The sequence below is a fragment of the Chelmon rostratus genome, chromosome 24 (assembly GCF_017976325.1).
Source record: "Chelmon rostratus isolate fCheRos1 chromosome 24, fCheRos1.pri, whole genome shotgun sequence".
Taxonomy (NCBI): Eukaryota; Metazoa; Chordata; class Actinopteri; order Chaetodontiformes; family Chaetodontidae; genus Chelmon; species Chelmon rostratus.
The window spans coordinates 8,649,939-8,661,923 of NC_055681.1; the positions used below are offsets into that span (position 1 = coordinate 8,649,939).

The 11,985-nt window shown below is 46.0% G+C and overlaps 1 protein-coding gene across 1 annotated transcript; it reads right to left on the reverse strand.

Annotated features, from left to right (window-relative positions):
* Positions 1-84: 84 nt before the first annotated feature.
* On the reverse strand, positions 85-10,761 carry LOC121627407 (protein-tyrosine kinase 2-beta-like). Its single transcript, XM_041966304.1, has 30 exons — positions 10,532-10,761; positions 10,044-10,424; positions 9,775-9,953; positions 9,206-9,293; positions 8,932-9,011; positions 8,730-8,792; positions 8,442-8,496; positions 8,202-8,342; positions 8,040-8,111; positions 7,780-7,881; positions 7,519-7,636; positions 7,313-7,352; positions 7,060-7,091; positions 6,818-6,865; positions 6,106-6,200; positions 5,859-5,940; positions 5,151-5,251; positions 4,915-5,030; positions 4,497-4,597; positions 4,185-4,274; positions 3,837-4,041; positions 3,466-3,571; positions 3,240-3,287; positions 2,778-2,903; positions 2,462-2,494; positions 2,054-2,078; positions 1,801-1,862; positions 1,540-1,674; positions 1,087-1,167; positions 85-697 (listed from the first exon to the last, which is right to left on the reverse strand). The coding sequence occupies exons 2-30, from the start codon at positions 10,245-10,247 to the stop codon at positions 437-439; spliced, it is 2,889 nt and encodes a 962-aa protein (XP_041822238.1). The 5' UTR covers positions 10,248-10,424; positions 10,532-10,761; the 3' UTR covers positions 85-436.
* Positions 10,762-11,985: the final 1,224 nt, after the last annotated feature.

The following is an 11,985-nucleotide window of genomic DNA, read 5'->3' on the forward strand; positions in this document are numbered from 1 at the left end:
CCTCAAGGGTTTGCAAAATGTCTATGGCTGAGATAAGGCTAAATTGTGTTTTCAGCTGTACAGAAACGGAGTCCGGAGTCAGAGTCCTGCCCTCATGTACATCCATGCATGTCTTTTATTGTGGCTTTACTTTGATTGCACCAGTGAACCTTTGAATAGTACTTGACATTGTAAAGGGAAAAAAAACAACATAGAAAGTGCAGAATGCCATTGCCTTTAATAGGAAAAATAGAAAAAGGATAAAAAAAAGGAGGACAGTATGAACTTTACTAGTTTTAGACATTGTGGTTCTTTGACTTGTTCGTCTTGAAGAAATGCTCAGTTTGGGAGTCTTAGGAGACAATGCAAATATATTACGACATCTTTCATTAGCATGAGCTCAGGAAGTGTTGCACACTCTCACAGTCTAAACCAGGACGTCCACATGTCCAGTCGATCAACGAGGAGCTTGGGAGACCCCCTCACAGTCCTCTGCCTCTTGTGAGGCAGGTTTGGGCTTGGCCAGGTTGGCCCGCACTCGAGCCTGATCCACAGCGTCCAGCAGGTTTTTGGAGTCCAGTGCCAGAGTGTGGGCGGCCGCCAGCATCTGCCGCTGACACTCCTCCTTCAGTGACGTTATGGCGTTCTGCTGGGCCAGTCGCATCTTATTGATTAGCTCCCCCAAATCCTTGTTCAGCAGTTTCTTAGTGCCCTCAATCTGAGACGGGGGAGGAGAGAAGACGGTATGATGCAGTTTCAAGTTTCTGTATCAATTTTGTATGTGCAATATCTTAGCATTTCAGTCTTGTCCAAAAACTGCACGTCTGAATGTGCAATATGTGTTTCATGTGATACATTCACACACGCTGTTTTTTGTAAGTAGCGCTTATTTAATTTGCATACTGTATTTGAAAAACAATTTCAAACCTTCACATTTCCACCTGTGTCTCATTAGGCTCATTTAGCCTGAGGCACCCTCAGGCTAAATGAGCCTAATGAGAATCAAATGCTCAAGCTGCACCCACCCAGTCTATTGATTGCATGCATGAACACTGTCACAAAAAAATGAGGCTGATGGTTAATGCACAGGGGCGAGGTGAGTCCTACCTCTGTTGAGACAGAGCTGTGCAGCGATGGCAGGATCTCATCCACACTTTGAATCAGGCTACGGAGGGTGACGCCCACCGCCTGAGGGAGGGAGGGAGGGAGGGTGGATGGGTGGAGGGTGTGAAGAGGGAGAGAGTTGGAAGGAGCGAGAGGATTACATGGCAGAATTAAAAGGCGTTAACATAATGTGTTAACTGTAAATGCCTTAAAGTTTGTTAATGAGTTTTCACTTCCTCCATCACCTGACAAACACTCTGAAAGCTTTAGGTGTGCTCTGGCACAACAGCACCCTCCCCTGTTCAGGAACACACCTGACAGGTGATGTTCGAGGCTCATACTTCTTTATCTCAACCAGAACTGTGTGTCGCTTTTAAATGCTGATGAGCTGACGGTTCATATGAGTGCTGTGCTCACACAAAAGCACACAAAAACACACGCTGGTGATGAGCCTACCTTGACGGCGTTGGGATACTCTGAGGCAGGCAGCGTGTTGACATCATTCTTCAGCTGGACCACCTGTTTCACCATCGCCATGACGCCGATGTAAACCTGATCACCTGATCGGTCCAGCTCAGCTGTGGGCCGAGGCTACAACAACACGAAACATACTTTTTAAAGAGCAAATGTAATTTAATGCTCAATTTCAATGCCAAAATGTCAGTTGTCTCAGCTTTCAAAAGGTAAAAAAAGTAAGAAAATCTTAAACATTTATACCAAAGGGGTGCTTTTCTTCTCCTGTGTGACTGTCGGAGGCATTGGAGGCTTCTCTGGAGGTCCTGACAGAGACAGAAAAGGGTAAATATCAATCATTTTGTGTATATATGAATGACAGATGTGTGTGTAACCTTCTTTACATGCACATATTTACTTATACACTTGTTTTCTGCATCGCACTGCTGCAACACTCCAGTATCAGTATCCTTTGCAGCTTAAACATTTTGAATGAGGCCTCTTAATCTGGACTCACCATTTTCTGGGCTTTTTTCATGCGGCTGCAAACAACATAGAGAGAGACACAAGAAGAGAGGATGGGAATTTAACACTTTAGCAGAGTTCAGTTTCAACCTTCATGTCAGAGGTCAGCTGATTACAGTATTTATTCTTTATTGCCACCATGTGGAAAAGAATCTAACTGGGTCAGGATAAATTTTTGTGGCATAAAAATCTTGCAAAGTGCTTTACTAATACTCTAATTCTGGTGTCTGGTGATTTTCAACAAGAGCTGTAAGAGCAAACAACATCCTAAAAACGCTTGTGCATGACGTACAGTATATTAAAAGGTATGTCTCTGCCCCCTAGTGGTCAAAGCTGATTAATGCAGTTTTAATATACCTGTCAAATTAGCACAAGAGGACATAAAAACAAGATCATGCACCTTGATGTGTGAATCCAATCGCACGGCAGGATCCTACAGAAACACAGAGGCAGGCTTCAGTGAAAGCAGCAATGGCGGCTGTGTTTGCATGTTGTTGGTGAGGTGGCAGCTTCAGTGAGATACGTGTAGCCCGCGTGAACACTCACAAGACACGTGATCTTTGTCTCTCCCATCGTTTCGCCACACACAAGGCCACAAACTACTTCCTGTTCCCCTTTTGTTGAGTAGTGCAAGGCACGCTTTACTACGACACCTGACAGGGATGTGTGTGTGTGTGTGTGTGTGTGTGTGTGTGTGTGTGTGTGTGCACTCTCACCAGCTGTCTCTCCTCCTGCTCCAGCCACTGTTTATCCATCAGCATCTCCCGCCTTTGTCTTTGTAAAGTGTCCTCCACTTGAGCCCTCTCTTTCTCCCACGCCGGCCTGCTATCCCTTTCTGCTCCCTGCATGCACACACGCACGCACGCACACACACACACACACACACACACACACACACACACAAACACGCACACACACACAAACACACACAGAGATGCTTAGTCATCCAGTTTATACCCTCTGGCCTACAGAGATGATCCACAGAACATGACTCAACAGCAAACTTTCTCATGTTTGATGTCATTTGGCAGGTTCATTCATTGCATATAAAACATATTGTCATCCAGCGACTGTCTGTCAGAGAACAGGAAGTCACAGCTTCCTGAAAAAGCTCAGTTAAACCTGGATTTGGTTAGTTACTGGCCAGCTGTTTGTGTGTGTGTGTGAGAGAGAGACACCTGTGTGTGCTTGACCCGAGGAAGAGTGTTGCCTTGTATTCTGGATGGCTGTTGACAGAGAGAAAGACAAGACATGTCATTTATTAAAGGGCTGACCTCTGGTCATCATGTTGGACGTCAGCAGGTCTTGCCAGTGTTGTTGGGGTAGTGGAAGCTAGGTCTGCTGAATCAGATATCTTACGATCATAAATAAGTGGACATATGTGTGTGTGTGTGTGTGTGGTACCTTGGGTGGAGGCTCAGCGTGCTTCGGCTCAAATATTGATGAGATGGGGCGTGCTCTGTTTTTCCTCACACCCACCTCCTGCTCCAGCTCCGTCCTGTGGATCTCACTGTCACACACATGCACACACGCACAAACACACACACACACACACACAAGCGCACACATCAGTTACTGTGTGTATCAGTGTCTCATTGCCTCAAACATGGGAGAGAAAATAGCATTTAGCTTTTTTCAGCATCCGATGTTTTGACCTGAAATCCCAGCATGCAAAGCAGAAAGAGCAGATTTGAACCTCTGAACACTGGAGACACATTATGAGAATGACACAAATGCGTGCAGGTGCAGGGAAGCGCAGGTGTGTGCGTTTGTACCTCAGGGAGCAGACGAGCTGGCTGAAGCTGGGCCGGCCTCGCGGCTCGTAGGCCCAGCAGCGGGTGAGCAGAGAGTAGATGGTGGGCGGGCAGAGCTGCGGTTTGGGGAGTCGAACCCCCGACTCCAGCTGGTTGATCACCTGCCCGTTCTCCAGCCAGAAGAACGGCTGCTGGGCCATTGAGAAGATCTCCCACACGCACACACCTGGTTGAACACACACGCACAATCAACCAAACTGTAATGTTTTGTCTGAAAATAATACATCATCTCTCATCTGTACGCTAATTATTCTGGCGGAATATACTGATGTTCAAACACCCGGGCGTGCAGACGAGTGGATTTCTCACCAAACATCCAGACATCACTCGCTGTGGTGAAGCGTCTGAAGTTGATGGACTCAGGTGCCATCCATTTGATCGGCAATCGACTAACTGAGGCTGCGAGAAGAGGAGAAGCGTTTTGAAGAGAAACGGACGAAAAAGATATGAGACACGTGTCTCTACAGTCACAGTAAGTGAAGTAATGAATGTATGCTGGAGGTCAATTCACAGAAACTGAACTTTAACCAGGAAGAGAGGGCCTTTAACACGCCTGAGTTTCCTCTCCACTCTGAATGTCTGAAATGTTGACCACAGGTGTGTGTGTGTGTGTGTGTTCACCTTTGTAATACTCCTGTTCATCGACGTAGCGAGACAGACCGAAGTCCCCGAGTTTGACACATTCAGGGGACGCCACCAACACATTTCTCACCGCGATGTCTCTGCAGCACAGACACAGTTTTTGGAAATCATTGAAGAAGCTCAATACTGTCTGGTTTCTTCTGAATAACAGGGCCATCCAAGCCCTATAGTGTGAATGGACGGGGACATAAACTGTCTTTTGACCATTTCAAACATATGTTAAGGCATTGCTGAATGAAATCACAGTAAAGCAGCACATTAATACTCTCATGTTCTGCAGGTCAAAGGTGCTCCTCAGCATTACCTCTCTTAAATGCACTAGTGCTAAAGACAGCAGAATGCCTGTTTTTAGGTTTTCGTTCAGGAAAAGTGTCACTAATGCATGAGGCTCTGCTACCTGTGCACCATATTGAGCCCCTCCAGGTAGGCCAAGGCTTTGCAGATTTGTAGACAGTACAGGATTAACGTCGCAGTGGTCAGGGTGTACTGCTGCTCCACCAGATAGTTCCCCAGCTGTCATGGCACCAACAACATAGTATTTACATACACTCACCATCGTTTATTATGACACTTAACTTCAGATCACGCAAATTTTGCTTTTCATTTCAACAAAAAACAAAACAAAACACACACCTCTCCATGTTCATAGAGCTCCATGACAATCCAGACAGGATCGACCTCTATGACTCCTATCAGACGCACAATGTGGGGATGGTCTAAACTCTTCATCAGGCCTGCAACAGATGGAGGAAAATGTGTGAGTACCTTTTGTTACCCACCAACCTCAGAACAGACTTTCGACTCTCAGCTCAACTGACTTTTCAAAGTCACATTATTGTTGAAATTGGCGAAAGAGCCTCCTTTGGATTACTAACTGTCCACATTATTACCAGATGTTTAGCAGGAGTTAGTCATTATCTGTCTAAACCAACGCTTTCTCAGTTAGCAGACGTACAAACATAGGATAAGGTCTCTCAACCTGAGCCCACCGCAGCCTCCAGTCTGCTTTCTCACAAAGCCACAACCAGGCAACAGGAAGTCGACTACAGCAACCTTCTGACTGACGAAATGTGCAAAACCCTGAAATGTTCCAAACCTCTGTCGCTTGAAATAGCTTCTTTCTATTTCATGCTTGAAACAACGATGGCTCATATTTTCTACGACCAGAAGCGATTTTGCATGTAAGTACTCGTGGAAAAGTTTTACATTTCCTCTTATGAACATCTGTCATGCTTTGCAGTTGCGTCACAAACCTCCACACAAGCCCAATAAGCTGAGTGTGTGCCCGAGATGTGCAAGTGCAAGTGTTTCAAAAGGAAATAATCACAGCTACACACTCACCGGCTTCACTGAGAAACTTCTCCTTTACGTCAGCTGAACAGTCCTTGCATGTTTTGATGGCCACAGAGATTCTCTCTCCTGTCTACAAACACACACACATACATTATTTTCACCGTGGCCGTTTACATTTGCTACCCACCGGGCTCTGTCAAACCAGTGCAACACTCACTTGTTTTCATCAGATTACAGTGAAGGGGAGCAATAGTTTTTTATGCTTAGTGGGATTTTTAACTGTAATGATACTCACTGGGCTTTTATAAACTCCATTGTGAACCTCTCCGAAGAATCCCTCACCCAGGATCCGACCCACAGCGATGTCATCTCTGGAGATTCTGTGCTTCTCTGAACACAAACATTAAGAAACAGAGGAAATCACCTTCATGTTGACAGTGCTCTTTGGTTGAAAGTGAAGAAACAACGAAGGAGACACGCACATCCCAGTCAGGATGGGTGCTGGATCAAAGAAATGTCTTGCAGAGAAGAAATGAATGGGCAGCTCTTGTTAGAAGGATTTTTAGTGATGTGACATTTCAGGCACAAGGCTCTTTCTGAAGAGTCGCAGCCTTGTGCTTGACATCACATCATTAAAAATCCTCATGACGAGAGCTACCTGGTGTAAGAATATATGTGTTCCACTTTTCTAAAGTTTTCCTTGAATGCGTCACAGCGTCCATCCAGCGTAATTTTTGAGAGTTTGGAAGTTCTGACCTTCCATCACTTTTCATTTTGAATATTTCAGCCTTGTTGCATGTCGTAATGCTCCTTTCAACACGTTTCTTTCTCAAGGAGGAATAGAGCAACCTGAGGAAGATGACTGAGATACCTTAGCCTTTTATTAATGGGGGTTTATTTCTGAAAGCTGATGATCAAAGAAGAAGAACGGTGACATCTCTGAGCTGATTGGCTGGTTTTGGGGCACTGAGGATATCAGCGGAAACTGGCAGTGAAACAATACTCACCGCAAGAGTCTGCTGTGCCCTCTGGAATCTCAGCATAAATATCTGAACCTGAAGTAAAGGAAACATACAAAAATTAAAAGGGTTTGATTTGCATTTGTTCTTCTGCATCCAACCACAACCAAGCCGAAGAAGCCCGCAAAAGATTCTAATCATTGCAGATTAGTCCACCACATAAATTGTTGCTTAGCAGCAACCAAAACCACACAAAAGTCCACATGTGATGTGTCAGTCTTTAGACTTACTCAAACCTCTATCAGGACCACTGGGGCCAGCACTGGAAGAGAGAGAGAGAGAGAGAGAGAGAGAGAGAGAGAGAGTTTAAATGTCTGGGGCCTGCAGAGAGATAGAAACATGAAAACTGGACATAAAGAGAAGGTGGAGGACAAAGCTGCACCCACACAATGAATGCTTCCATCAGTTTACCACCAACGAGGAAAAATAGTCTCAACTTTAACAACGTTTAAGAAACCTTCAGGTATGAGTCATCACACTCACTGTTTTGGGATGTCAGGCAGTTTCAGTCTTGTGTCTCTCCCTGAAACAATCACATACAATGTACATCCAACATGATTTAGCTTTGCAGAATTAGAGGAACATTGCAGAGTTTTAAAGCTGGACATACTTTGGTAGTTTTGGACATTGTTCCTATCAGTTGTGTCAAAACTGGACAGCTTGATTCACTAAAGGAGCATTTATGTTACCTTTGTTGGGCCGGATAATGAAGGAGCCCTCAGCGTCGCCTTCCAGTCGACAGTAGCCGTCAATGAGGTCGGCCATGTTTTCTGCCATGGCCAGAGAGGATATGTTCACTGACAGCGGCTGGAGGGGTGAGGACAGAAGGTGTTCAGCGTGTGTTGCTGCTTCAGCTTGAGAGGCTTCACACCTGAACCGTACCTGACTCCAATACAAGTGCAACTCAGAGGCCGAAGCACATGTGCTGTGTGTGAAAAGCAAAGCGTTACCTGCTTGGCTCCCTCTATGTGAACAGTGAGCAGAGCCCGACCGTCACTCTCAGCAGAGTACGAGATGCTGCGCACCTGAGAGAACTTGGCCAAACAGATGGGCTGCAAAACAGACAAAGGTGAGACTGTGATGCTTTAATTATGTGGTTGTACAATCTGATTTTCATACATGGGTGCATCCAATGTGTTCTATACTTATTGATATGTTTGCATTATTTTCCATCAAATAAAAGCGAAGAGGAAAAAGAGTGTGGGCTCACTGTGGAGTTTTCAGTTTGCTGACTGATGCCTTCAGGGCCGATGACCAGGTCTATTGTTAGATTCCAACCATGCTATCGACACAAGGCAGACAAACACGCTCAACGCTTAAAAAACACAACATGTCGCTTCAGAACGTGACAGAAAACACGCATCAGACTCACCACCAGCTGGCATGCGAAGCTCTCCCGTGTGTAGCTGTAGCACTGAGCCAGAGTGGTGAAGAACCGGCTCATGCACTGGTCCTGCTTCAGAGTGGAGTAGCCCTGGAACGTCTGCTGGATCAGCCGACGTAACTGCTTGGGCTGATAAGAAACAATCATTGAGAATTATGTTGCATTATTTGGTAGCTGCAGGTTAAGACATGTTCTACATTATATCATATCAGCTGTTCGGCTCTCTACCTTCATGCTGTTGATCAGCTCTCTGGGAAAGAACAGGTCCAGCCCCACATCTTTCCTAATGCAAACCACAATCATAGAACAAACAATGTTGTCAAAAGCGTGCACAGCCAGAGCAACAAGGAACCTTCTTGCAGCCAGTGGCCTCGTGCTTTGATACTGTCTGCACTGTGGTTATATAGCATGGTCTGTCAGTTGTTTGATATCTGACACCTACATGCATGAACCACTTCTATCACAATCCCATTGCTCTGAATGGAGGAGGGTGATGCACACATACGCTGAACTTACTCTAACAGTTCAAAGTTGGACTTCTTCTCCAGTCCGTTTGGATTCATATCTTTGTAGAATCTCCTGAAAACACAATGAATGAACCCACAGCCTTTATTTTTTCATGAAGAATGTGAAGCTATAACCAGCTGTCCTGTTGTCTTAGATGCAGAGCAGCGACAGACAGACATTCTTCCTGCACGAGGCGGTAGTTGTACGTTACCTTATTTCCAGACAGCCGAGCTGCAGAGCCATCCCATCGCTGACTTTTGAGGCACACTGCTGCATGTAATCACTTCGTACCTGAGGATAAGCACACACACACACATTGACTCCAGCCATTGTAAAGAATGTCCCAAAACTAACCATTACCACAGTCTAAACTAATAGTTCTACAACAAGAATCATGACCCTTACACCCAAAATCCAAATCGCTTAATAATTAAAAAGGGTCAGCATACAAAAACACACACACACATACAAACAGCATTACTGACCTGCTGGTAAAAGTAGAGCATAGTGGTTCTGTCATCTTTGAATTTCTCCTTGAAGTCTGATGGGATGTATCTGATCCTCAGATCGTATCTGGACACGCAAACGTCACGGTTAGCGTCGTCAAATCGTCAAGATGTGATGAAATTTCTCTAAAATTTACTCCACGGCAAGAGCTGTGCCCCACCTCCAGACTAAAAACAATACTAATTTCAACAGGCTGCCCAGATATGGCATGTCAACGTGTGAACCACAAGCGGGCAGAAACAGGAAGATGCACACATCTCGCTGCCAGGCAGAATTTGAACAGGTGACATTACTGTTGCAGGGATGTGTTCAGACCATCAGGACAACACAGCTGCCACTCACAACCATGACTAAACCTTAACTTAGTTCTGCATTCAATTAGAAAGGTGCTGCATCTCCACCACCCCCAGTCCTGGTCCACCCAAAATGACATGCACTGCCAACTTAAGATCAAACATGATAACATGCAGGGAGCCCGGACAGCACAGGCCTTGTTTTTTTTCATGAAGTACACAAAGCATGACGGGAGAAAGGCCGACGCACTGACCTCCACTCTGCCTCTAGGTGCTGCTGCTCATAGCGCTGGGTGAGCTCTGACACCGTCAGGTCCGGGTGCAGCCAGTGTGTCGCCGAGGACTTCAGGTGTTTGAGGAGGAGGCCGTAGCAGAGGCTGTATTTTATGTCCGGGCCCACACAGCCGCTGGACAGCACCACATTCATGACAGCCTGGGATGCAAACAAGCGTACAGTCATGTCTCAACGTACACAGCTGTGAAGAGCAGTGTGGAGTATGGTAGAGGAAACAGCAGAGTATACCCTGACAGTCCATCCCTCCTCACAGCGGACCAGTTTGAAGTTCTTGCCCAGGTTGGAGCTGTTGCTAAGGAAACACACTTTGATGATCTTCACTGGGAGGACGCCGTCCCTGGTGATGTGTGCCGTGGGAGACATGTCCGAGGAGTCTGACTGGCTGGTGGGAGACATGCTCCTCCAGGACAGGGTGCTGGTGTCTCCCGACATCACACTCACACACACACACACACACACACACAGAAACACACTCAACACATTCACACCCAGCCACACACAGCGCGTATGCTACTGCTTATAGATATGCATTGCTATCACACCTATGTACACCATTTCACTCACGTACAGTCATTTGAACACACACACACACAAGGGGACGCATCGAAGCTGGAGACAAACAGGAGTTGGACACAACAGTTGTTATATGATCAGATTTGATTTCCAGCCACAGCTCAGGAAAACGTCAGCTTCTGCTGCGATGCCTCTGTACTCACCAGTCCTGCAGAAGCTCCACGGCTCCACGATGTGCTGTCAGTATTTAAAACTGAAGTCACTCCCAACAGCAAACTGCATTCATATTACTCTGTGAAGTTCAAATTTGGTCGTCTTTGGCGGGATCACAGAGCAGACTGGTCCGAAGCTGAGCCCCGAAAGAAGAGCCTCATCAGTAAGCGAAAGAGGAAACAGTTCTTTCGGGCAAACGAGGAAGTTGACGAGCAGCGAACAGAAAAACTGACAGGACTGACGAAACTGCCGTGTCACCCCATCTCACATGCGATGGCACAGTCCGCCGCCAAACCACAACCCACCCACATTCTGCAAAAAGGGGCATGGCCAGCGTCAAACTCGTTTCCTCTTCCAGACGTTTTGATGAGCGAAAGCACAGCGCAGTCGAAAATGGGGATTTTTGTCTGAAGTGCAATATTTGTCTGTGCTCTACGCTGGTCGGTTTGTGCAACATTTGGCCCAGACTGAATTATATTAAACATGGATGCATGCTGCATGGATGTCCGTGCACAGTCTGGGTCCCCAGAGGATGAATCCTACTGGCTCTACACAACATTTTCTGTCACATTCACCTTTATTTCCTGTTCGATGCGAATCAGTAAAGACTCTGAACAAGGTCACTCCTCTTGCATTAAGAGCTGCTTTCTGGAAGATAAGAAGCATTTATGCAAAGCTGCAGCCCGGCAGTAACTAAACCTCAGCTCAGATGCATCGAGGCGTGCTCCGTCTCGACTGCGAGGCTGCTGAAAAATTCTTTGGGCCTCCGGTTTCAGATTCAACCTCAGTGCTTTTATTCTGCCTTTGTTGACTCTGACACAGAGTTTGATGGCCGTCTCTAAGTGTGTGTGTGTTTGAGATGTCTGCAGAAATATAGTGAGATCTGGAGCTTATAACCATTTCTTGAAAACCTTTACTTCCAGCTCCTCATCATTGTGTTACTGGCGGATTTCACACATCAACGTGACACGGTTCTTCATGTGAACGCTCAGTGTGACATCCTGTTTTGCACATGTATCAAATCTTCACACTCACAACCGAACCTAGTTTTCTTCTGAACAAAGAACAAAACCCAACTGTCTGCATGAAGATTTTTAGTAAGTAACTCGCCTTTCAGGTCTGGTGACTAGAAGCACAGTGCAGAGCTAATGTCAAACCACAAAGCTCCCCGGATGCTGTCTTCATGAATGAAAGGCTCCAGGGTGCCTGGCGGCCATTACTGACACATTTGTGTGCATGTGGTGTAGAACCAGGAAATTAGCCACATTAGTTATGTACCATGAAATCAATTAAAACAGTGTTCTAAAAAAAAGACCATCCTTTCAGTTCCCTTAAATGTTGTGTGGCAAGTGCAGCCAACAAGTGGACCCCTGTACTCCCCCTGGACTGATGCCCTGCTGATCAGATGTGTGTGTGTGTGTTTGTGTGTGTGTTTGTGTGCGTG